The sequence below is a fragment of the Peromyscus maniculatus genome, chromosome 7 (genome assembly GCF_049852395.1).
Source record: "Peromyscus maniculatus bairdii isolate BWxNUB_F1_BW_parent chromosome 7, HU_Pman_BW_mat_3.1, whole genome shotgun sequence".
Classification (NCBI taxonomy): Eukaryota; Metazoa; Chordata; class Mammalia; order Rodentia; family Cricetidae; genus Peromyscus; species Peromyscus maniculatus.
This window is the reverse complement of record NC_134858.1, coordinates 80,298,295-80,326,006: the sequence shown is the minus strand read 5'-3', so window position 1 is coordinate 80,326,006 and position 27,712 is coordinate 80,298,295. Positions and strand designations below refer to the sequence as shown.

The 27,712-nt window shown below is 40.1% G+C and overlaps 1 protein-coding gene across 2 annotated transcripts in view; it reads left to right on the top strand.

Annotated features, from left to right (window-relative positions):
• Bckdhb (branched chain keto acid dehydrogenase E1 subunit beta) overlaps window positions 1-27,712 on the top strand; it is a 191,246-nt gene that overhangs the window by 59,500 nt on the left and 104,034 nt on the right. For both annotated transcript variants that reach the window (XM_042281362.2, XM_076576750.1), the window contains exons 6-8: window positions 722-830; window positions 15,300-15,397; window positions 17,608-17,718. In XM_042281362.2, the coding sequence (XP_042137296.1) occupies window positions 722-830; window positions 15,300-15,397; window positions 17,608-17,718 (318 nt within the window). The remainder of the gene's footprint in view (window positions 1-721; window positions 831-15,299; window positions 15,398-17,607; window positions 17,719-27,712) is intronic.

Sequence of the window (27,712 nt, the reverse complement as noted above, 5' to 3'; positions counted from 1 at the left end):
AACCACAATAGCAAGTTTGAAACCCAAAGGTGGTTTGCTTCAAGGAGTCTTGTTTGATCTTTGTAGTAGGTCCAGGCTTATTCTAATGATCCTTCCAAAGTAAAGTTTGTTCTTCCATAGTTACTTTACAATCATGAAAACTAAGGTACAAATTTGTGATTTGAAGAACCATGGTCAAGAGTGTGGTCTCCTGTGCGCATCAGAACAGAGTAAGAATCTCTGTCTTAGCAAGCTCTGTGACCTTGGGCAGTGTCCCTCCTGAAGGTCTTGGAGCCCTTGCTTGCCCAGTGGAGATGAGGAATAGCCAGGCTTTTCTTTTCTCTGTGCAACTGGATGCTAGGATATCTGGTCCACAAAATTCAGTGGGTTGCTTTTTCCCTTATGAAGTGTAGTTCCTCAGAAGGAAGGGGGTTGCGTTAGTAGGAGGTGGCACTTAGTGGTGGACACTTCTCTTGGCTTTCTTTTTATGTGCTTGGCAGGTTCCCTTTCTGCTACAGGCAAGGTGAGGTCCTTAAAGGAAGACCAGCATCTCAGTTATCAGAATGTGGACAGCATTTTAGAAATACTGTGGACAAAGAAATTTCTGAGGGACATTGCTTAAACTTGGTAATTTAAACAAATGCCCGGGTCTCTGGTTGAATTAGTTACCCTTGGTTAAGTATCAACCCTTAGAAATGGGTTTACTGGGGATATATTCTACTAAACTTGTTTGTTTTTGCAGGTGGTTATACCCAGAAGCCCTTTCCAGGCCAAGGGACTGCTATTGTCATGCATAGAAGATAAAAATCCATGTATATTTTTTGAACCTAAAATACTTTACAGGGCAGCAGGTAAAGCTTTCTTACAGTTTGTATTTGTGACTATCCTTATATTCTTTTACATAGCTAATTTTCTCTTCTTTTTAACATTTCCCCCTGAGCTTGTTTTCTACTTTCCTTAAGGGTAGATTGGGTTCTGTGACATTCAATTTTGTCCTCAGATGTAAACTTCAGAGAAACCCATGGAGTTAGACTTTGATTGTGGAATGTAAAATGTTAACAAGCATGAAAGATCATGCTCAGTTTTGTTTAGTCCTTGGGGGTTGAGTGGAAAAGTGAAGGCACTTTTACTTCATGATGTTGAAAGTCCCTGTTAGATAAGTGACCCCAAAGGTCCTCTATGTCAGGGACCCTGTGATGAAGCGGGCACTGTTAACAATGTGCTGTGGCATCAGGTCTCCCTGGGGGTCTGTTGCAGTCAACCTAGATGCGTGGTTGCTCTCCTTTTAGCTCACAATCATAATTCTATAACCACACATCTGTGACTGCTTATTTCTCAGCTGTAATGGAAAATTTAAATATCAAATGATTTGTTGTATCTAAAGTGTATTTCCTACCTCCCACCCCCTGAATTCAAGAACATTACTTTGGCAAATCACTCTTGAACAGTTACATTTAAAACCACACATTTTTGTTGTGATGTAATTTATGTACCATAAAATGCACAGCTATTGTGTTCGATTTGATGGGTTTTTGACAGCCCCATATATTCATATAGCCACTATACAAAACAAGATGCAGAACATTTTAATCACTCCTGCAGGCCTTTTCTGGTTCGTTTTCTGCCTGTCCATTCTCTCAGCTCTAAGCCTAGTTGCTTTCTGATTATGATTAGATTAGCTGTTCATGTTTCTGGGCTTTGTGGAAATGGAGTTTCATGTATATTCTTTGTGTTTGTCTCCTTTTGTCCAACCCAGTGTTACAGAGATTCATCCATGTTATTGCCTGTGTCTAGTTCATCTATATTGCTGAGTAACAGTCTATTGTGTGAATAGCCATTGTTGATTATTATTGCAATTGTGATTATACTGCACAATTGTGTACAATAGTAGGGCATTATTCAGAGAATGAACATTGCCCTTACTTTATGAATAGTTATTGTGCATCATTATTATTACTGAGTATATTTGTTATTATTGTAAGAACAATTATTTCTACTGAGGAAAGTGGGTTACTTCCTCTCTCTTAGGCAAGCTAATGACCTTTGAATATTATTAATATATCACACCCCTAGTTTTGGCTATTAACCTGACTGTTAACAAGTTAATTAGGAAGTGCATCTTGGTTATGAAGAAAAACGGTACCTGAAAATCTGAGGCATATACAGTTTTGTTGCATAAGCATTACCTTAAGTGAATAGTCATTGTATGAATCCACTGTCATTCATTGAAGACCCATGCCCTGGGTTCCTATTTCACTTTATCCAGTCAGTTTGACTTGTATGGTATTGTTAGGAAAGAGCGATTTCTCCCAATCTGAAGTATTATTGATTACATAATTCCTGAAATAAAGTTTTTTTTTTAATTTTTTTAGATTTTTTTTTATTTTTAAGGATTCTAGACATAGATTTCATTGGGAAGCTAAAATGTCAGTCATCTAAAAAAGTTACCTGTTAGCTCTAAAAAAGAAATCAGTAGATATAATTTCAGTCTATACTATATCATTTCAATTCATGTATCTATGTATTCCTTAGGCAGCATGTGTCTCTTGATAGTGAAGTATTCATTTATTTGATCACAAGTGTTTTTACTTTATATGTCTCTGGTCTCGTATGAATTGTCCACATAGGTTTATGTTTCTATCTTAGCTGTGTAGGAGAGCTTTTGTTGTACATCTAAAACAAGTGCAAAGAACATAATTTCATTCCTGAGGAGAGTGCTTTGATTCAACATTGGATAGGGAGGAGAATCAGTGGTTTTCAGTGAACTTGAAGTGTAAAGTTACTTTTGAATTTATTGACATGTTTTCTGCGATTGATAAACTGTACTATTCATGGCATTGGGCCCACTGGAATTTTCCTACCTACTTTCCAGATTTAGTTTGAACATTGAACAAACGTATCTCTCAAACCTTAAGTTAGTTATATTCTTAGTGACTAAGCTTATGCCATGTGATAGAGTGATGTATTTTTGTTTCTGTGTAAAATTTAGGATCATGAGTCATGGCACTTTGTAACAAGTTCACCCATTACAGATCTATAGCCATATATAGTTTATACACAGAATAAAAATAGCAAAACTGTTCTCCTTTCATTTCCTTCACTCCCAACTCCATTCCTTAGTTCCAGTTCTGTGTATTTATATTTATTTTCATAGGTGACTAGGTGGAACATGCTTGCTTATGCATAAAACATAAAAGAGTTATAAGTACTTTCCTGTAACTTGTTTTGCAAAATATTTTTCTATAAATTTACCAAAATCTACAAATGTATAATCTGTATACTCAAGTAATAAAGAGCAAGCTATAAATATTCTACAAATATATTTTCTTTATACTTTAATTCTTTGGTAATTTCATACAGTGCATTTTGATCATATTCATCCTCACTCCTACCCACCTTCCCAATCTTGTGATTCTCTTACCCTCTTAAAAGCCCATCAGGGCCAGGCGGTGGTGGTGCACTTCTTTAATCCCAGTACTCGGGAGGCAGAGCCAGGCGGATCTCTGTGAGTTTGAGGCCAACCTGGTCTACAGAGCGAGATCCAGGACAGGCACCAAAATTACATGGAGAAACCCTGTCTTGAGGAAAAAAAAAAAAAAAAAAAAAGAAAAAAAAAAAAGAAAAGCCCATCAGGTACAATTTGTGATACTTACATATTCCTGGGTATGGGGCTATGCACTATAGCTTGGCGGCCATACCTGGGGCCACACCCTTAAGGAAAACCTTGCCCAGATGCAATCAATTGACAATAGCACCTTTTTTTACGGTGGGGCCTCTTGAGCCATACATTCATCAAATAACTTTTCCTACTTGCCCAATATTTGGATATATCTCTGTCACTTCACATAGGTGTAACTGATTTTTACTTCATAAAATATATACCATGTCCTTACCTTTCCCCTGGTAATGAAACATTGAATTGCTTCTGAATTCTGGCAGTTTTAAACATATGTTTATCTGTGTTTAAGTATGTGGGAGAAGGAAATTATGTCTGTATTAAAAAGTCTCTATAGAAAAATCTATAAATGTATAGTCTGTATACTCAAGTAATAAAGGGAAAGCTATAAGTATTCTACAAATAGCTTTTCTTTAAAATATATTTCTATATAGTTCATTGAGAGAATTAATTCATTAATAGAAATAAATAAAAATTGTTCTGCAAATGAGAAGCTCACAGGATCTGGACTAAGTCCTTTCCTGCCTTCTTTAATCCCTTTGTATGCTTTGGTTGCATCCTGGTAGTGTGGAGCATGAAGTCAATAGCATCTTGCCGTAATTGTTTTCCAGGGGCCAGTAGTTGCTATTGCTTCTCATGTACAAACATAAAAACCAATACCGGTTCCCTACTGAATAGGTAGCCACAACTGAAAAAGTTCCAGAAAGCTGGATGTGATTGATGGTTCACACCTAGAATACCAATACTTGGGAAACAGGAATGGGGATTGCTGTGAGTTCAAGGACAGGCAGGGATACATAGTAGCACTTCTAAAACCTTAATCAACATGCCAAACAAAATTCTAGAAACACCAGAAACCCACTCTTGACAATGAGGTCTAAATGGTTGTGGGGATGTGGAAAGGGGTGAGAGATGAATGAGGTATTCAGTGGTTTACCAATCTTCAGAAGGAAGAGTTGAACGGCCTGTACCTCATGACTGTACCTCATGCCTCTGAGTCTCTAGGGGCAACTATTTAATTTTTTTTTGACCCAATTTAAAAAGTAATGTGTCACTTTCTGGAGAAATATGGATACCATGACTGTAACTGCACAAATGACTACCCAGAACTATGTTGTAAATGTGGAAGAGTCTTAGGCATAACCCAATTTATTATGCTTGGGTTTTGTTTTTATGTGTGTATCAAGGTAGTAGACAGAAAAACTCTATGTCTAATTTTCCTTCTTCTTCTCCCTTTCTCTGCTTTCCTTCCTTTGTCTGTGTGTGCCTGTATGAGTCTCTGTGTACCACGTGCCCGCAGAGGCCAGATGAGGAGCTCTTGGAACTGGAGTTACAGGTAGTCAGCAACTGCTTGATGTGTGTTCTTGGATCCACAGCCAGGCCCTCTGCAAGAGCATTAGAGCTCTTAATCACAGAGCCATCCCTCTAGCTCCTATTTTTTTTTTTTTTTTAAGTAAGAACAGAATTCCGCTGGGCAGTGGTAGTGTGCATGCCTTTAATCCCATCACTCAGGAGGCAGAGTCAGGCAGATCTCTGTGAGTTCAAGGCCAGCCTGGGCTACAGAGTGAGTTCCAGGACAGGCTCCAAAGCTACACAGAGAAACCCTGTCTCAAAAAACAACAACAAAAAAACCAAACCAAACCAAACCAAAATAAAATGAACAGAATTACGTAAATTAAAATTCTGAAAAGATGCATCAATTTATTGGTGCTTTTTTTCTTACCGATTTACAAACCAGTGATCTATTTTAAATTGGCAGTTAGCATAATTTTTTTGTACCTCAATTCTTGTGTTAAGTCATTTTTCTCTTCCCAGCTCTATTGCTGATGTAATTTAGTGTTTAATTTTTTTCTTTGCCAATTTCCTTTGTGTGAAGTTCACATATTGCTCCTTGCTATAGAAAATCCATTTGAAAATAAAATTCAAATGTAAATATTTATTATCTCTTTGAGAATTTCATACATTGAATTTTGATTATATTCGTCCCCTCCCCCAACCTTTTCTTCATCCATCCACTCATTATTGTTGCCTATACACTGTTAGGTGTGTGTCCACCCACTGGAGCACGGGAGACCTGCTGGGGCCACACCCTTAAAGAAAGCTAACCCTCTCTCCTTCGGCATCTATAAATTACCAGTAGATCTTCAGCTGTGGATGGGACTTCATGCCCATTTCTCCCCTTCATGCTGGGGTTTGGTCTGATTTGAGCTTGCACAGGTTTTGTGCATGCTGTTCCAACCTCACAATGGTTGTTCATGTGTGCCACGTCTATGCCACTGCCCTATTGTGCCTGGAAAACCTTGTTTCCTTTTATCTGCCACCTCTGCCTCTTAGCTTTTCAACACCCCCGAGCTTTGGGAGGAGAGTCGTGTGATAGAGATGTATGTTTAGGCCTGGGCACTCTGCATTTCCTCACTCTCTGCGTCTTGAGTGGTTGTAGCTCTCTGCTTTAATCACCATTGATTGCAGAAAGAAGCTTCTTTGATGAGGTTTGAGAGAGGCAATAATCTATGGGTAAAGTTGAGACATCATGAGGAGTTGGCTCTGTACTGTTCTGCATTAGCAGAGTAATGTGGTGGTATTGTGTTCCCCAAAATATTGTGCACCCTAATAAACTTATCTGGGGTCAGAGACAGAACAGCCACAATATTAAACATAGAGGATAAGCAGTGGTAGCACACGCCTTTAATCCTAGCATCCCAGAGGCAGAGATCTATCTGGATCTCTGTGTGTTCAAGGATACAGCCAGGCATGGTGACGCACACCTTTAATCTTAAGAAGTGAGCTTTTAATCCCAGGGAGTAATGGCAGAAAGCAGAAAGGTATATAAGGGCGTGAAGACCAGGAACTAGAAACTTTTACCTGGTTAAGCTTTTAGGATTTGGAGCAACACAGTTCAGCTGAGAGGCATCCAGTCTGAGGAAACAGGATCAGCTGAGGAATTGGCTAGGCGAGGTAGCTGTGGCTTGTTCTGTCTCTCTGATCTTCCAGCGTTGACCCCAATAACTGGCCTCAGGTTTGATTTGATTTAATAAGAACTTTTAAGATTCGTGCTACAGAGTAATAGTGGGTTCCCCTCTAGGGTTGATGATTTGTCTAGCCATGGGTTCTTGGCCCTGATGACTGTGCCACGCATGGGTTCCATCTTGTTGAACAGGCTTGAAATCGAACTAGAAAGTGGTTGGCTGCTCCCATGCCATGTGTGCCACCATTGCGCCAGTCAGTGTGTCTTGCCAGACACGTTGTAATTTAGCTCATGGGGTTAACAACTGGATAAGACTGGGTTTTATTTCATTCCTCTAGTAGCATGCATAGTACTTTCTTTGCTAGCCAGTAAGGATTAAGTTCCCAGGTCAGTACCTGCTTGAACTTTCCATGTTCTGTGACTCAAATATATGCTATCTTCAGCCATAGAGTCTTGCCATCAGTTCTGGAGGATGACTAAGAGCAGTGGCAACAATCTGTCAAACTTGGGAGTCTGTAGGACCCAACTGGCCAACAACTCTGATAGAAGTATCCCATTCCTGACATTGGGTTTTTATTGGCTAGTGTCTTAGGGTTTCTGTTGCTGCAACAAAACACAATGACCAAAAGGAAGTTGGGGAGGAAAGGGTTTATTTGGCATACACTTCCACATTGCTGTTTATCCCTGAAGGAAGTCAGAACAGGAACTCAAGCAGGGCTGGAACCCAGAGGCAGAGGCCATGTCGGGGTGCTGCTTATTACTGCCTTACTTCCACAGGCTTGCCCAACCTGCTCTCTTATAGGACCTAGGACCATTCGCCCAGGGATGGCACCGCCCACCGTGGGCTGGGCCATCCATGTTGATCACTAGTTGACAGAATGCCTGCAGCTGGATCTTATGGAGGCATTTCCTCAACTAAGGTTCCTTTCTCTCTGATAACTAGCTGGTGTGTCAAGTTGACACACAAAACCGGCCAGCATAATTAGCTTGTGGTGGTTAGTAGGGAGACTGTTGTCCCAGTAAAGTGTACCTACATTTAAGTTGTTTTCATATATGAAAATGTTTATATTTCAGGAAGCCCCTGCAGTAGTGTTTTGTGTCCTTTCTAGAAAATCTTTAGTGTCTGTTCTCTCTACTGTTTTCTTCATTTCTGTTTCAAACCCCATTTAACTCTTCCTGTTCCATTATTCACCTTCCCCCAGTAGATGCTATGTTCTTCCCTCCCTAGAAAACTCCCCTCCCCATGAACTTTAATTTTTGACATCTATGTGGTACATTTACACAATGGGATAGTCAACCGTTAAGAAAAATCAATTTTGCGGGTAAATGGATGGAGCTGGGAACAGCCATCCTATGTGAGGAACCCTGGCTCAGAACTACAAACCTCCCATGTTTTCTCTCATTTGTGGATGGTAGCTTTGAATATTCAGATATGTGTGTGTCTCATTTGGAATACCCAAAGGAATTCAAGTGTTTTAAAGAAGAAGGAATAGTTGTCGGTACAATTGATTTGCTAGCACGTTTGCTAACCCAGTGATGTAACACACTGGTGATTGCATGGAACAAATTACTCCAAGAGTAACCGAGAAGATTAAACAGGTTGTAGACACGGTTAAAGTTTACTGCACTCCGTCTTATGAAGTATCAGTCCTGTGAAAGCTTTTCTTTGTCATGTTAAACAAGACCAGAAAATTTAATGAGGCTTACTGCAAGTCTTACAAAGAGCAGATAGGTTCTCTGTTACATCACCGCTGCCTTTGCCGCGCATGCTTGCAGTCATCTTGAGAAGCTCTCTAAGTTGCCTGATGCAGAAAAGCTGTAGATATGGAATTTTTTTCTGTTAAATGATTATTAAAAATTATTTCAGCATCTCTGTGTGTGTGTGTGTGTCTGTCTGTCTGTCTCAGTTAAAGTGTTGCAACCAGGAGGAACTGAGTTGTATCACCAGAACCTATATAAAAATGCTGGGTATGGTAATGCGTGCTTGTTATTTCAACCCTGGAGTGGAAGAGACAAGAGGAGCTCTGGGGCCCACTGGCCAGTTAAGTATAATTGGTGAGCTCCAGAGTAATGAGAGACCCTGACTCAAAAGAAGTATATTGTGTTTCTGAAGATGACACCTGAGGTTGTGCTCTGGCTTCCACATACATGTTCACACATGCACATGTATCCACACTACACACACGCACACACACACACACACACACACACACACACACACACACACACACGTGATATCAGGTGCATTTAAGCTGGAAAAGGTGTAGACTTTAGTTCCAAAGTAATATTGCCATTGAATTAGAAACAATAGGTTTTCATGACATTTCAATGGTAAGAAAACATGGCCTTCTGAAATAATGGCATTGTATAAAGACACTTACAACCTTAAATTCATTATCTTATATATAAAAATATCTGCATGAGAAGTCTTCTGGTCACATGTTAGATATTTGCTGATTCTTGGAGTGTCTGTTCCAGTGGCTTTTGTTTAATGGCAAGGTTTCAAGGGAATCACTATCTGGCGTGCAGGAAGAGCATGAGACACACTTCCAACAAAACCACACCTCCTAATAATACCACTCCCTGTGGGCCTATGGGGGCCATTTTTATTCAAACCACCACATTTCACTGCTTGGCCCCCATAGGTTTGTAGCCATAACATAATGCCAAATGCATTTAGTCTAACTTCAAAAGTCCCCATAGTCTGTAATAGTCTTGAACTTGTTAAAGAGTCCAAAGTTCAAAGTCTCTTCTGAGACTCATGCAATCCCTTAACTGTTATTCCTTATAAAACCAAAATGAAAAAGCAGGCCACATACAAATATTCTTCTCCTCTGAAACCTCTTGAGTCAGGTCCCCATAGTTCCAATCACCCTCAGCACCACTGTTTTCCATGCTCCTACTAGTATGGCTCATTAAGCCCCACTTAAAGGGGTCAACTGCTTTTCTAATCCAAAGACCCAAAGGCTACATTCCTCCAAACCAAAGCATGGGCAGGTCTATCATAGCAATACCCCAGTCCCTGGTACCAACTTCTGTCTTAGTTAGGATTTTATTGCTGTGAAGAGACACCATGATCTTGGCAACTCTTATAAATGAAAACATTTAATTGGGGCTGGTTTACATTTCAGAGGTGTAGTCCAGTTTTATCATGGTGGGAAGCATGGTGGCATGCAGGCAGACGTGGAGCTAGAGAAGGAGCTGAAAGTTCTACATCTTGCCCTGAAGGCAGCAGGAAGAGAATGAGACACAATTCCTCCAATAAAGTCACACCTACCCCAACAAGGCCATATCTCCTAATAGTGCCACTTCCTATGGTCCTATGGGGGCCATTTTTATTCAAACCATAACATTCCTCATCTAAAATACCATAAGTCTATTTTCTTAGATGTCTGTCTAAGCACATACTTGGTTGCACACCTCCATGTCTTTTGTATCCTCACAGAATCCTTCTTTATTGTCTCTCATGTCAAGCATCTCTGTCTCCAAGATGTCCCTCAGTTCTGCCATATTTGGTGAGACCTCCTTGATTTTTATAAGCAGGCTGTTTCTTTCTAGATTCCCAGAGTGGCTGGTGATGTGTTATCAATATCATGTTTTTATTTCTTGGCTAATAGTATATTTCATCTTTATAGCTCCCAGAGAAGGTTGTGTTTCTCAGTAGCATGAGTGGCTTCTTCATTTTTAATTTTTAAATTTTTTTTGTTTTTTTGTTTTTTTTTTTTTTTGGTCCAACATTTTACTTGAGGCCTGGGATATATTGGGTGCTTGGTCATTGTTAACTGACTGCATTATGCATAGTGTGTATATTTTTTTCATTTTCTTTCTTGCAAAGCTCTGTTTAAGATGGTTTATTAGAAAGAAAACAGGGAGAAAAAACCATTGGTATGGAAAATGAAATGAGCTATTTGGAAATAAAATGAACTTATGCATGCCATGAATCTGTAAGTGAACATGTGTGGTGCATGCAAATGTTTTCTCACGTGCAAGCAAGTGTGGAGGTGAGAAGTTTGCAGTATACTTTTATGAAACCTGCCCTGCCTAATGATTTTTTGTGTTCTCTGTTTGCCTTGATAATGACTTCTTACTTTCTCATTTGTACAGTCATCATGATGTATCTGGTACTGATCTCTCTGTGCAGTGTTTGCTTGGGTGTGAATATAATCAGCATGAAGGAGAGGGGCGTGGATTTAGTTGCTTTCCACGCTCTGAGCATATGTGATGCTCTTTAGCTCCTGATGCCAGAGTTCAACTCCCGTTGCTTGCCCCCTTTCAGAAAGCACGTAGCTCCAGGGTAGGAATGCACACTTGCTTGTTTGAAATGACTGTCTCCTGGAATATGTCATCATTTAAATGACTGTAACTACAAAGTACCTATCATCTTCACTGACTCTTCTGGCTTGGCTCATTGATAAATGAGCATATTCAAGTTGCACTCCTGCTTTCACGTGCTTAAGATTAAACTGATGCAGATCTGAAAAGAACTTTGAAGAGACCTGTTGCATTCAGCAGGGCGCCAGGGACTGACAGGACTGGGGTGGTGAGGTAATGAAGTAATAGTGTCTCTTCCACATAGACACCACATACAGAAAAGCTGGGGATTGGGAGGTCTGAGCTCTTGGATGGAGAAACTGCAGCACCCTGAAGCTCAGTGTGTTTGTTATGTGCAGTGGAACAGGGAGGTGGGGTTATTACATATGGGTAAACAGAGAGGTGGGTCTATTAAGCACAGCTGAATAAGGAGGCAAGTGTAGCTAATCTCAATCGGAATAGTCTGTGTAGGGGAGTAATTTTCAGGCTAGAAACACCAGCGGGAGGCGTAGAAAGTATAAAGCCAGTAGAAATTTTCTGTACACACATCAGCATTCACACTTGGAGCAGAGGAAGTGTTTGCCGTCCCTCCGAGCCTTACCTGGGGAAGGCTTTTGGCACTCATTCCCTCAGGATTTCACTTGCTCCCTACAGAAGGTCTACTGCCCCAATTTGGTCTTAATATGCCTTTCCCTGAATAAAATTTTCTGTATGATGGAGAGAGAGAGAGAATGGGGAAAAGAGAGAGACAGAGACAAACAGAGAATATAAAGCATTGTTTGCCATGCTGTTCCTTAATTGCTAAAATAATGAGGACTTACTGTTCTTTGTAATTTTTTTAAGACAACAAGGCAGTCATTGCTGGCAACTTTTCAATGAAGATGTGCCAAGATTCCAACCCATTCATGTAAGTGTGCCAGCCTCAGAGTCCTTATTCCAGGGATTTGCTCTTCACCAGCTGACAATTGATTTACAAGGCAGGAAGACAGGGTTCTTGCATGTTGGCCACTGACTCACAAGCAGAATGGAATGTGTGCTAGCTCCATGCCTTTTCTGCTGGCCTGTGAGCTTACTGTTAGAGCATGAGGTAGCGGCAAAGGGCCAGGGTGCTGTCTTTGGCAGGATGTCCTCAGTGTGGTCTTGACTTTCATGATGGTAACTGCCTAGTAAGCAGAATATAGTACCCTCGTCAAGTATGTCTCTGTATCTGCCCATTTCTCCATTTGTCTGTTCATTTATCCATCTGTCTGTCTGTTCATCCGTCTATCCATTTGTCCATCCATCCAATATGGGGTTAGTGAATAAACTAGAGTTAATCTCTGAATGGGTTGTGTGCAGTTTCACCTCCTGTAAAAGAACAGATACTAAGTATTTTAGGTTTAAGGTCACTTCGTCTCTGTTGCAGCTACTTAGCTCTGCTGTAGGGTAAAAACAGCCATGTTCAATACATAAATAATTAACAAGGCTGTGAGCTCAAAGACATGCTCTTTAAAAATAAATTGTAAACTATAGTGTGCCAATCTCTAAAAGTATTTGATGTGACATAGTTTGATACATAATAACTTTTAAAAATACCCTAGTGCTTGTAAGTTTTCTGCTACTGTTTTATGTCTTGGGTTTGTTAGCTTCATAATCATCTGCTTTGAGATTTACCTATGAAAGAAGTTTTCATAGGTTTTTACCATTTTGTTATTTATTTAGATATATTAATTATTTAAAGACTATGTGACTTCTTTAGGTACTGGTTGCTGATATGTGACTGGATTGGAAATAGCACAAATATATACACAAGGCATGGCAATCCTCAGTAATACATCAGTGGCATTAGTGTTGGAGCCCATTTGGGTTTCCTGGTGGCTTTACCCAGCAGGTCTGCATAGAGAGGATGACTGGACCACAGGCCTGAGTACCAGGCACTTGGCAGGGTCTACACTTGGCTGTATCTTGCAAAGGGGGAGGTCTTTGTTCCTTCCCTTGGCATTGTCATAAATATTCCTTTGGAATAAAGTTCTGGCCTGGTGGATTTGGACCCAGGCCTTCCCGAGGCTATCCTGTGTTTTCTGTTTTTCCTCTCATTGTCTAGGTATCTCTTTCTAGCTAATATTTCTCACTTCTCCCTACTTAAGAGTACCCTGGGTCGTAAAGGTAGTGGCTGGTCCACCACATATTAGCACTATTCAGTTTAACATTTTTTTTTTAAACTTATAAATATGGCTTGAAAACTATATTGACTAGAAAATATGGTCAAGATGCATTGCTAAGAAATAATAGAATGTTGATGCAGTTTTCTTTTTTTAATAGTGTGTACAGTGTAATTCTATGTGTGAAAGTAGAAAGGCAAGGTGTTTGCATGTGTGTGTGTGTACTTGCATACTGTTAATATCAGAGAAGACCCTAAGTCAGAGTTCTGAGTTTCCAAACAGATGATGTCAACTCACATAATATAAGTAGAAAACATCTATTGAAGGATTTTTGATTAGCCCTTTGTTTTTTGAAGTGGTTGGTAACTATGCTGAAAGGCTGTGTGTCTAGTAGCCATTCTTAACATAGTGGTTTCTGCAAAGGTGCATTAGTAGTCCTGCTTGTGCGCTGCACTGCAGTAACTGATATCACTGAATCTATAGGAAGGACTTTAAAATTATTCTCAACACTTGCTTTTCCTTCATTTCTTCAGCTTCCAAATTAGAATCTGCAGATCAGCAGAGAGGTTTGGGATATAGCTGCAAGGGAAGCTGGGGGTGGGGGCGGGGGTAGCTTGTATAAGTCAAGAACCTGTTTCATAAGAAGGGGAAGAGAATCAAATGTGGAAAATGGATCTAGGAAAAAAAATGGGTGCTGTATATTGATGGCTTCTGGGCAATGCTGTCTTAGAGATTGGGAAACAGAGGCAAGGTTGTATTTCATTTTCTCCTTTTTGCTCTTTGAATGCAAAGCAGAAGTACACAGATCAGTTTAATGTAAGTAGGGGTTAGGGTGAGAAAAAAAAAGTAGCAGTTTTTCCTAGCACTCCTACCACACTGCTGCTCTCACAGAAGAACCTCAGAGCTTCTAAGCTGGGCAGATCTGTCAAATGCCTACTTAATTTCCTTTAAAAATTCGCCTGACAATTTCTTGTGCTTGATTACATAGAAGAATCATAGAATTGTTTCCCCTGGGGCACCAGTGGATTAGTCTTGTCTCTTTGGCCTGGTGGAACTGATTTGGTTAATCTTTGTGAGGTCTGTAGGGTGTTGGTCGCTTATGGGTAATATTGTTCATCGATGCACAGTACAAAAATGAAAAACAATAAGTTTAATCCTACTATGCGTTTCCCCCCACTATGTTTCAAATGCTCATAGATTTTTTGCTTGAAAGAAAACTGGTCTGAAATAGGGTTTTGGCAGATTTGTTAATAATTTTTAAGCTTCTTTTAAAATTAACTTTTTAATTATTCCATGTGTGCAAGACACAGCATGTGAGGGCAGGGCAGAGGACAACATGCTTCTCTTCTTCCGTCTTTCTGTAGGCTATGGGAATTGAACTCAGACCACCGGGCTTGTGCTGCAACAACTTTCACTTGCTGAATCATTTCACTGGACCCACACTTATAAGAATTTTAAAAATATCTAGTTTTAAATTTATGCAAAAAGTACAAAATACAGAGAATCCCATCCACCACAGTCCATTTCCTTTGCCATTATCTTGCTGTTGTATGCTAAATTCTTGTACTTAGCCAATACTGATGAAGCCATTCTTAACATAGTGGTTTCTGCAAAGGTGCATTAGTAGTCCTGCTTGTGCGCTGCACTGCAGTAACTGATATCACTGAATCTATAGGAAGGACTTTAGAATTTTTCTCAACACTTGCTTTTCCTTCATTTCTTCAGCTTCCAAATTAGAATCTGCAGATCAGCAGGACTAAAACATGTATCGTTAAGATTTATTCAGTTTCAGCCGGGAGGTGGTAGCACACACCTTTAATCCCAGCACTCATGAAGCAGAGGCAAGTGGATCTCTGTGAGTTTGAGGCCAGCTTGGTCTACAGAATGAGTTCCAGGATGGCCAGGACTGTTAGACAGAGAAACCCTGTCTTGAAAAAAACAAAAACAACAACAAAAAAGATTTATTCAATTTCTATCATTAGATATATTCAGTTTCTCACCTCAGTCTTTCATGTTTCAGGGTTGATAATGTATTTCATATATTGCATATATTTATCTGTGTGGTGATGTCATGGAGCTATATAATAAAATTTATATTTTACGTAAAGCTTTCAACAATGAGATCCTGTCTCAGTGAGATTCTTATAGTCTTTAAGACACAAATGTCATGTGAGGGACATTAATTAACAACAGTTTTTTTTTTTTTTCTCTCTCATTATGTGTTTAGTGGAACAGGTCCCAGTAGAACCCTACAAGATCCCCCTGTCTCAGGCTGAAGTCATCCAGGAAGGCAGTGATGTGACTCTGGTTGCCTGGGGCACTCAGGTCAGTAATCGCAACCACCTGCTGAGCCCACGCCCACATTGTGCTGGGAAGTTTTTGTTTGTAATTCTGGTGTGTTCTTTACATCTCTCAGATGAAGTCTCTGGTGCTGATGATGTTCATCCTCACCTCCAACTTTATTCAGGTGTAAGTGACAGATAAGAATGATTCAAGGTGGACAGCATGATGATTTCACATGTGTGTATACTGTCAAATGGTGACCCCAATCAAGTTAATCAATAGTTCAAGTTAATCAACAGTGCGTGTGTGTGCGTGTGCATGTGTGTGTGTGCAGACTGAGACATATGATCTGCTCTGAACAAATTTAAAGTAAATGATTCTGATTCAACCTTTTTTTTTTGGTTTTTCGAGACAGGGTTTCTCTATGTAGTTTTGGAGCCTGTCCTGGATCTCACTCTGTAGACCAAGCTGGTCTTGAACTCACAGAGATCCGCCTGGCTCTGCCTCCTGAGTGCTAAGCAGGGCTTCATTTATGTTTATTTTTGACTGATTTTCTGCGTTGACAGTTTCATACCCGTATGTAATGCTTTCTGATTACGCGCATTCCCTAACCCTCTTTCATCTCTCCTTCATCCTTGTTGTTGCCCCCTCCTTTATTTCCCTGAGTTTCATTCCTTGATTTGTGACTTTGGTTTTGTGACCCATTTAATTTAACCACAGGGACATCGTGTGAGCAGTGGATTGGAACTATTGATTGGAGCCTGGTGGGGTCACCAGTCTGAAGGCAGAGTCCTCCTCCCCATAAATCTATCAGTAGGCAATAGTTCCACAGTGAGATGTGGGGTCCCCTAAACTCTTCCTCCATTCACGACTGGCCATTGATAGGCCCATTCTTGTGGAGACCGAGTGTAGCCATCCACAGCTGTTCTAAGTTCATGGTTTCAATGGGGTGTCCTGCCCGGAAGGTGGTGTTTTTACATCCCTTCTCTCCATCTTGCAGCTCTTTCTGTCCCCTCTTCCACATTGTCCCCGAGCCTTAGAGAGGGTCAGATGTCTTACCAAGGGCTGAGCACCCGTCTGTCAGTTATCTTCTGTACCTTGAGTAGTCATGACTGTCTTTAAGCAGAGTCTTAATGTTGCCCAAGTCAGACCTTGAATTTGCTGTGGAGCTGATGATGATGTTGAACTTCTGACCCTCCTGCCTGTACCTCCCAATTTCTGGGATTACAGACTCTTTTGCCATCGTGCCCAGTTCATAAACAGCACAATTTTATTAGCTTAGTCACTATGCTGCATATCCACTCCTCGGACTTTACTCATTTTGTGACTGGAAGTTTACAGTAATGCTTTTTGGGTGGAGGTGAGGTGCCTGTTCAGTCATAGTGTGATATTAGATGGGTGTCCACAGCTGTGTCCATTAGTACACCTCTGCAGCTCGTATTGCATATCCATATTACATGCTGCAGTGGTACCTTTCTCATCCTACCTTGAGGGCTTTGCTGGGCATGTGGAGCATCTCTCCCATTACCCAGTGACGGAATTATGCATCTTTCTCTTTCCTAATGATAGTTTCATCTGATTGGCCCCAGCTGGAACATCAAGGCTTGGCGTCATAATTCTCTACTTCTAGGCCAGCTTTTTCTCTTTCTTTTGAACTAGTTGTCAGCCATCATGTGGGATACTGAGGATCGAACCCAGGTGTCCTGCAAGAGCAGCAAGCGCTCCTAACCACTGAGCCCTCTCTCCAGGTCCGGTTCCAGTTATGAAACCTAGCACCTTTCGCTTACTAGGTGTGGATACTGGCGACTTTGCCTATGCAACCTTTTTGTCTTTAGCTTTTGGGATAGATTGACTTTTTTTTTCCTTTTTAGTTTCTTTAGCTATTTGTTTATGTTTAGAACTCTTGTTATGCCATTTTTTCCCCTTTAAATGTCTGGTGGTCTGTGGGTTTTCTCTCTCTGTATGCTCCCTAGCCATCCTGCCTTTGCCTCTGACTTTGTTTGCCTTTTGAGCTTTTGAAATGAGTATCTCCCCCCTGTTACTAGCATTTCTTTCTAACTGATTTCTAGATATTTTTCCTTGATTGTTTCTGTGACACGGGGATCAACATACCCAAACACATTTCTGAATTCTCCCCGGCAGATCATTTCTCCAGCTGCAGAGAGTATCACCGTGAACGATGCTGACGTCCAACCAGACTTCCAGGTCTGAACTGTTTTAGTTATTCTCTGTGTATTTCCCCTCCTTTTCAGGTTCATGTCATCCGGGAAGTGGCTTCCATGGCACAAGAAAAGCTTGGAGTGTCTTGTGAAATCATCGATCTGCGGACAATCGCTCCTTGGGATATGGATACAGTTTGCAAGGTACAAGTCTGTAACTGATGCACTGTCATTTCCTTAAGGCCTTATGTCAATTTTTTTGAATGTTTACAAAGAACCATTTTGAATTTGTGAGTGGTGTGAGCGTTTTCAACTAGTTTCCAACTTTTAACTTGTGATAGGATTGGACTAGGTGCTGTGTAGTGAGCTTGGTGTTCCAACAACCAGATACTGTTAGACTGTCTTTATCCTTCTTCGGTTTTCTCTGTTTAGAATATCTCAAGATTGTTCTTGTAGGCAACTCAGATTGCGCATTCTGTTTCTCACAGATTCAAAGAGGGCGTGTCAGGGCCATTGGAGTCACCTGTGCAGCTAACTTTTCATGGGCTAGGTTTAGCAAGCTGGGTTTGATTTAGTAAGGTAAATAGTTTGGCTCCATTTTGAAACTCTTTTCTCTATAATTAATCACATTATTATTTAGGAAATAGCTCTAGTTATATCCCCTTGATCCCATGGACCACAGATTGAATATTACATTGTGTGTTTATGGCTACTCTGAATTATGGTTTCTGTCCTGTATGTCTATAGATTAGATTGCTGGTGCCCTTATTACTGTTCATTGACATAGTTGTCTTTGAAGAATAGAGCTGAGTTCTCAGATACTTGTTTACAACTGGTATCCTCCACATTGATGTCTGTGTGGTTTATAGTGCATCAGTTCTCACATGAGTGCCCAAGGGAGTTCAGATCTTCTGTTTTGTGATGATCTTATCTAATGAAGCCTAGTTAACAGTTACAGGTATTTGTCCTTTTTCTGTATTTGCTGCTGTAGCAAATAAATCCTGAGACTTAGAATATTTCATATTTACTATTTTTAAAATTTAAGAATATTGTTATTAGTTCTTTGAAAATTTCATATGTGTTTTGATCCTACTCACCCCCAAACTCTTCCCACATGCTTCCCTTCTCTGTATCCACCCAACATTGTGTCTTTTTTAATTACCTTTTTTATGATTTGAGATTATAATATAATTACATCATTTCTTCTATCCCTTTCTTCCCTTGAAATCATTCCACATAGCCCTCCTTGTTCTCTTTCAAACTCATGGCCTCTTTTTTCATTAATTATTGTTACATACAAATATGTATATAAATATATCGTCCTAAATATATAAACACAACCTCCTCAATCTGTATAATGTTACTTGTATGTATGTTTCCATTGGATTACTTTTCTATGGAGAAGACTATTTCTCCTGTTCTTTGTATTCCTTAATTGCCTGTAGTTCTTGGTCCTGAGTTGAAGCCTCGGGCTTTCCTCCATTCTCATTAGCATGTCTATTGTCCTTGTTCAGTTCACATTTGGTCTGTCATGTTGGTGAGACTTTATAGGTGTAGCTACTGACATTATTGGGAGATACATTCTTACAGTAAACTCCCTGTTCTTCTGGCTCTTACAATCTTTCTTCTCCCCCTTCCACAATGGTCTCTGAATCTCAGGTGTGGGAGTTGTTTTATAGCTGTCTGTTGGGACTCAGCTTCACAACTCTGCATTTTGATTGGTTGTGGTTTTCTGTAATGGTCTTTGTTAGGATTTAGTGGCAGAGTACCTTGTCAAGTTGGGGCCAAAGTATGCTGCAAAGAGATCACACCAGGCAACAGATCTCATGTAAGAGGTTTATTGGGGGAGGGGAGAGTAAAAGATTGGCTTGGATTGGGGACATGAGAGATGAGAGATGAGAGAGAGAGAGAGAGAGAGAGAGAGAGAGAGAGAGAGAGAGAGAGAGAGAGAGAGAGAGAGAGAAAACACGCCAGAGAGAGCCAGAGACAGACAGACAGAGAATGAAAGACAGAGAATGAACACGAGAATGATCTGGCATGGCAGGGACCTTCTTAAGAGTTGGTGACTAGTGATGATGTAGCTGCTGAGTGGTTGAGTCCCTGAGGGCAGTCTGTTAAGAGCATCTGATTTCTAACAGTCTCCATCTATTGCAAAGAGAAATTTCCTTTATGAGGGGTAAGGGTTACATTTTTATATATGTGTAAGGACAAATATTTAGAATGTAGTTAGGGATTATGCTGGTTTTGTAAAGTGGTGGCTGTAGATTCTCCTCCAAGATCCACAACTTCACTAGCCCTGGATAGTTGGCTAGGTCTCCAGTACCAGGCATGGTTTCCTTCTTGAATGGGTCTTTATTCCAATTAGAAGAGCTGTTGGTTACTGCCAAGGTATGTGAGCCTGTACTGCACCCTCAGGGCTCTCATTCCATGGTGGTTGTTGTGGTTCATAGGCATCATAGCTGGGTCAACTGTTGGTTGCTTCTCTTCTTTGGAAGATTGCATGGTGCCTCCCGGTGCCACGGAAGCTGGTCCTCAGGGAGGAGACTTTTGGGTCAGTTTTAGCTCAGGGGCCCTGTCTTTGTTTCTGATGTGCACGGTATCTTCAGCAATAGGAACTTACCTTCCTCCTTTGGGGAGCAAGCAAGCGCAATAGTAATGCTTTGGGAGTCTCTTGGACAACCCTGACCAATGATGCAGAAGAGGGATTCTTATGTCTGGAATTGGACTTCTTTCTGTTAAATGATTTTTGGCTCATGGAGGAAGTATTGTCAGCACAGATGAGAAAATTTCATTTAAACAATATGTATATTTATACACAGACTTATATGTATTACAGGTTCTTATTGATTTTTTTTTTTTAGGTTGTTAATTCCTTATGACTTTCTGGCTCCATTTTTGTTATAAAGAGCTCACAGTAAAGCCAGCTGGGCCCAGGGCTTTCTTTATATATGGATAGTAAATCCATGTGAGCCTAGGGCTTTCTTTATGTATAGTTACTGGAAATGAACTCAGTTTCTCACACAGATAATGACAATTAAGGTTTTCTTTTTATTTATTAATTTTAAACAATTTTGTATTTTTCTAGGAATTTTATCCAGAATTTATTCATGAAACTGTTGGGATTATTTAGTCTGTTTATATTTATTTAATTGCTTGTATGTGAGTTTACATCTATCATCTACTGTCTGTTTCTCACTGACCCCAGCTGTGTTTTGTACATAATTTAATCCGTTCTTTTGCATTGACCAGTTATTTGTAATTTACAGTTTTTACTGGCTTGATGATCTGCAGTCTTTTACGATTATTTCACTCATTACACTAGAGATTATAACACACACCCCGATTACATCACAAGCATGATATACTTCACTTACAATCTCAAAACTGGACAGTTGAGTTGTTGCCATAAATTAAAACTTTTCCTTAATCCTGAGTTTATTTGATACAATCCAGTGCTGTGATTCCCTGGGCAACCTCCAAAGCCCTGCTGTGCACCCAGAGGACACACACTCCTACATACACATATATCCACACACACTCCTACATACACATATACACACATACACACTCCTACATACACATATACCCCCCCCCACTCCTACATACACATATACCCACACACACTCCTACATACACATATACCCACATATACTCCTACATACACATATACCCACATACACTCTTATATACACATATACCCACATACACTCCTATATACACATATACCCACATACACTCCTATATACACATATACCCACATACACTCTTATATACACATATACCCACATATACTCTTATATACACATATACCCACATACACTCCTATATACACATATACCCATATACACTCTTATATACACATATACCCACACACACTCCTACATACACATATACCCACATACACTCTTATATACACATATACCCACATATACTCTTATATACACATAAACCCACATACACTCAGACACACACACTAACCCACTATGTACATTCTTTAACACACACATACACTCAGACAAATACATACACATTCAGTCACACACATATATATATTAATAGACATAGTCATAGATAAAGTCACACACTGTCTTAGTTAGGGTTTCTATTGCTGTGAAGAGACACCATGACCATGGCAACTCTTATAAAGGAAAACTCTTTCATGAGAGTGGTTTACATTTTCAGAGGTAAACCTCTTAGTTCATTTTCATCATGATGGGACATGGTGGTGTGCAGGCAGACATGGTGCTGGAGAAGGAGCTGAGAGCCCTACATCTTGACCCACAGGCAATAGTAAATGGTTTGAGTGTCATACTGAGTGAAGCTTGATCAAAGGAGACCTCAAAGCTTGCCCCCACAGTGACCCTCCTCCAACAAGGCCATATCTACTCCAACAAAGTCACACCTCCTAGTAATGCCACTCCCTATGAGCTTATGGGGGCCAATTACACTCAAACTACCACATACATGCACACAAATATAGTCACACACATATACATACTCAAAAACATACACATATACACTCAGACATAAATATACACATATATACTCTTATGTACACATACAATCAGATATATATGCTAACACACATAAGAACATTCATTTATACAAACACAACACACAGTTACATACATAAACACAATCATACATACATACTCAGACATATACCTATACACTCATTTACATACACATTTTCTTAACATTCACTCACACATTCACACTCATACACGCATAACACTCTTGTACAGACACACACTCACACATACTTATACACACACATAGATACTCACACACTTCTCTCTCTCTCTCTCTCTCTCTCTCTCTCTCTCTCTCTCTCTCTCTCTCTCTCTCATACACACACACACACACACACACACACCCCTTATAAACAATAGACCAGGGCTAAGAAAAAAATAGAAATCCTCAACTCTCCCAGAGTCACTTTCCTGTGCAAGGTGCTGAGACATGTGTTGCATACGTCACTTTTACTTTTAATGACATTTCCTGATTGAATACTCTAAAAGATGCATACTTAACACATAATGAATAAAGCTGAGGAATCCAATTTTGTCTTCTGATAAAACACTGCTACTAAAAATATGACTACATTTTCGTAATTGTAGAATTCATAAAGATGAGGAAAATCTTAACTTGAATTAAGCAAAAAACAAAAAACAAAAACCCCAAAGCTATTATTTTTAGTATTTTTAGTTCTAGGGGCTTCCCCTTTCAGATGATCTCTAGGGGCTGGAGTGACTGCCTCAGGGGGTAAGAGCACTTGCTATTCTTACAGAGGACCTGAGTTTGCTTTCCAGCATCTACATGGTGCCTCAAAACTGCCTCTCACTCTAATCACAGAGAATTGTCTTCTGGCCTCTGTGGGTATTAGGCACACATATATACATGCAGAACACTCACAAAATAAAAATAAATCATCTCTTATTCCTAGGAGAAAAGGCTAAGTGTCAAAAAACTTTCCCTGTTGATATTTTAAAACTAAAGCAGGAATTACACAGATGAGCAGTGAAGACAGTCACAAGCAGAAACAGCACCACCAGGGTTGCCCAGCTGGTTTCCACTGTCAGATTGGAGGCCACCAACCAGAAACCCAGCGTGACGAAAGCAGTTTCACACAAAACCACGATAATGACACCAACCAGCCAGAAGCCCCAGTCAGCAGGACACTCTGCTCTTGTCTTTCATCTTGCTGAGGTGAATGGAACCTTGAGGACAGTGGCTCTACAATCCAGGATCACATACAGATGCGATGAGTACATCTGATAAAGGAAGGCAAAACCAAATTGATAGAAATATCACTAATTCCCCTTTCTTCCTCTGGCTGCCTCTCTTTGATGTCTTGATACCAATTTGGTGTATTATGTTTGTGTTTTGCTGTAAGGGTCTTTAAATCCATTTTGAATATAGAAGAGAGAGAGAGAGAGAGAGAGAGAGAGAGAGAGAGAGAGAGAGAGAGAGAGAGAGAGAGAGAGAGAGATATGGATGGAGGGGGTATAGAGAGAAAAGAAGGGAAGATGACAGATGCTTGCAGAATCTGCATGGGCTGGGAAGGGGAGTGGTTAATAACTGACCTGAGCCACTAGAGGCCTCTCTTAGGCAGGGGTTTAGGGTGAGCATATACCACTAGTGGGGTCTGACTTTGTCATTGCAAATTATGTATATTTTATGTTACAGTTCCGAGTAAACATTCTGTCAATAGTTTTATTCCAGGGTATGTATTATGCTGCAACTTAAGTGTCTTATTAATTTGTGTATTAGTGGATGGATGCTCAATTAGATTGAAGTCAACTAGTTAGGAATCTCATCTCTAGAGTAAAAGTTGTAGTCAAAGACTTACTGAAATGATGTTATCTTCAATAACACAAAGGTATTCAGGTTCAAAGTTATTATTGAAGTGTTCTGTTTAACTGTGGATAATTCTCATTGTCAATATCAAGGAAAGCACTTTAGACTGTTAATTGAAAATTTTATTTTTATAGTAAAGCTAATGTGGAAGGGAATATCAAATTTATTTAACAAATGATCAGAAAATCATTTAGATTTAACTATATGAAGTAGAGTTTGATGTATTTCTTTAGGTGTAGGGAGAGAGTCTGGTGTTTATTTGGAGTTGTTTGTGATGAGGTTGACTTTATAGGGAGTTTGATCAGGGCTGCCTGTCCCAGTCTGGCAGAGCTGTTTGCTGTTCAGGTCCAGAACATGATGTGATGGTGGATTGGGACTTAGTCCTCTTGTCAGGCGCTCCTTCCCATGCTCCTTTGCTTGTTTTTGTTGTGGTTGTGTTCATTTGGTTGAGGTGCTGATGGGAGCGGGGTTCTTGTTCTTGTGTGCTGTCTTGTAGTCCAGCTGCTTCACCTGTGGCCCCGTGACCAGGTAGGTGTTCTTAGGTCCCTTGAGGCAAGGCTTTGTGTATTTGCTTGTTGCTAGATTCCACTAGCCATGAGGAGTGTTTACAACTGTTTTATTTATCTGTTTATTTATTTAGTGTGTGCATGTGTACGAGAGTATGTTTGTGGGAGTGCATGCTATGGCACACATGTGGCTGTCAAGGGACAATTTGGGGTGGGTACCAGGAATTGAACTCAGGTCATCAGGCTTGACTGCAAGTGACTTTATACTGAGCTGTCTTGTGCCAGCCCTCATGATGAGTAGATATACTTACTAATGATCTTACAGAATCTTAAAACAACTGGTATTTGATCTTTCAATAGGTGCAGGAACTTATACTTTCTGTAGAGAATAAAAGTACTGAGAATGCCCTGCCACTTGGTCTATTTTTAGTCTGACTTTTGGTCTGTATTTACAGGTATTTAAAATAACTCTAGGCTTCACCCTAATTTTGTGTAATACATTCCATACTATAGGATGTAGTTGTGGTGATATTGTGTTCCCCAATATATTGTGCACCCTAATAAACTTAACTGGGGTCAGAGAACAGAAAAGTCACTAGACAGACATAGAGGCCAAAAAATGGTGGCACTCACACCTTTAATCCTAGCATTCCAGAGACAGAGATCCGTCTGGATCTCTGTGAGTTCAAAGCCACACTGGAAACAGCCAGGCATGGTGACACACGCCTTTAATCCCAGGAAGTGATGACAGGAAGCAGAAAGGTATTTAAGGCATGAGGACCAGGAACTAGAGCCTTGTTAAGCTTTCAGGCTTCTAGCAGCAGTTTAGCTGAGATTCATTCTGGATGAGGACTCAGAGGCTTCCAGTTTGAGGAAACAGGATCAGCTGAGGAATTGACAAGGTAAGGTTAGCTGTGGCCTGTTCTGCTTCTCTGATCTTTCAGCATTCACCCCAATATCTGGCTCCCGGGTTTGTTTTTATTAATAAGACCTTTAGAGATTTGTGCTGCATGTAGCAGCAGAAATCCTGGTGAGAGGTAAATGAAAATGGCTGAAAGTACACCTGATGGATGGGAATCCTCTTCATTATTCCCCACAGTTCTAATTAGACACCAGTGCCCATTTAAAGGTGAGAAAGTTGGGTTTGGAGAAGGTGAGATGGGAGGTAGATGACTGGGCTTATAGCTTGGCTGATAGCTCAGGAAGGGCCGGGCGCTTCTCTGACAGCTGGACTTTGATGCTAGTACTTCATTTTTCTCACACGGCATACAGCTTCCCAAGCAAAGATTGAGCAGATGTTTTACCTAGTTTTGATAGATGATGAAATGACTGATTGATTTGTGTGCACCTGGGAAGTATAGAGGAGAGTCCAGCGGAAGATCAATGGAGAGCGACAGCTTTGGGTTTGTGTCATTTCCTGCTGGACTTGGCTTTTTTTTCCCCCTTGATTTAACCCTTTCTGTTATGGTGTGTGGTAAGAATTATCATCCCTGTTTTAGGGAGAAGGAAATTGAGTCTCAGAAAGATTAGAAACTTCTGGGTCACTTAGCTAGGAAGTATCTTCAACTGTAGTTCATCCCCAGGCCTGACACCAAACAATGCCTCATGCTAGAATACTTGTTACAATGAAATTATTTTATGCTTTGAAAATACCGCTTGAGAGTTTTACAGATATAAACTGAATTTCAACTTAAAACATATTTTATAAGATGCGTAGAAGTTTCCCTCATATTTACTCACTTGTATAATGTTTCTAAAATATGTGACAGAAATATTACATCTACTCTGTGAACTCAAACTGACATATTCCTTTTATTTTGTATAATATATTTTTTTCTTTTTACGTGGGTCTGGAGAGAAAAAAATTATATAATTATTTTTTTTCCTGTTTTTAATTTTCTTTAGTATATGTTGGAAGCTTATTTACATATTTAAATTACATATTTAAATTATTTGAGTTTGACTCAAGAGTTTCATTTTGTTTAAACTATTTGTTGCTGCTGTTTTGAATTACAATGGAAAGAAGGAGATTCGTCACCTCATTTCCTGTGTTTTTAGAAAGAAACATACCACTTTATGTAATAGAGCTAAGAGATCATTGCACTGTGTTCTAGGAAGAAACCTACCACTAGATATGATAGTGATAACTGGTCACCTCCCTGTGTTCATTGTATAGCACTTTAGGTATAATGCAAGGAATATAAATTAAAATTTATTATTATTATTATTATTAAGTGTGTGTGTGTGTGTGTGTGTGTGTGTGTGTGTGTGTGTGTGTATGTGTATGGGCTTACATGAAACAGCACATTCCATGGTCAGAGGTCTATGGTGATATTTTATTTGTACTGAAATGTGATTTTATTTGTATGTTAATAAATAAAGTTGCCTGGGGGTCAGAGCTAATAGTAAGCCATAGCAGAAGCTGGGCAGTGGTGGTGCACGCCTTTAATCCAGATCACATGACAGGCAGATCTCTGTGTGTTCAAGGATACAGCCAGTGTGGAGACACACACCTTTAATCTCAATACCAACCATTGAAGACCTGGAGGTCTGTATAGACAAGCAGTGATGAGGAGGTCATGTCGTTGGGTTTACAACCAATGAGAAGGCAGAACAGAAAGTCAATAAAAAGACAGATACACAGGAAGTAGCTCTCTTTCTGAGGGGAAGGACAACAGTGGCAGCGAAGGGTCAGAAAGGTTTTTTAGTATCAGCTCTTAGCTACTGCTGTGACCTCTTGGGCTTTTAACTCTGCATTTGGCTCTGTGTTTCTTATTTAATAAGACTGTTCATCTACAGAGGTCAGCCTTGTGGGGTTGGTTTCTCTCCTTGCACCTTTGTGCAAGTTCTGGGCATTGAACTCAGGCAGCCAGGTTTGCTTAGCAAGTGCCTTTGAGCCATCTTGCAGGCCCACAAAATCTGCCTGTTGACCTTTCCTTCTTCTCCTCGATGGCCATTTAGCTCACTCTCTTCCACTAAACCTGCACTTGCACGGACTAAGGTAGCAGTTAAGCTGTCACAGGGGAGATTTTCCTCTCCTTTTCCTGTTACAATAAGACCCTAGTTTTCCAGTGTCTGTGACAATTTAGCATGGGTAGTTATGAAACTGTGTTCCAAAAGTTGTTTTGTTTTGTATTTTTAATTATCTCTCAAATTTCTTCTGCCCTCAGGCTACCCTCATCAGTCATGGATAATCAGCCCTTCCATGTACAACACTGCTTTTTTACATACACGTTCTTTCATAGCTGTTTCTTTCTGAAATTTGGCTTTTCTCTGGGTTTATTATTCTTTTGTTGCTCTTCAACATTTTATGTATGCTTGATGATGTCATG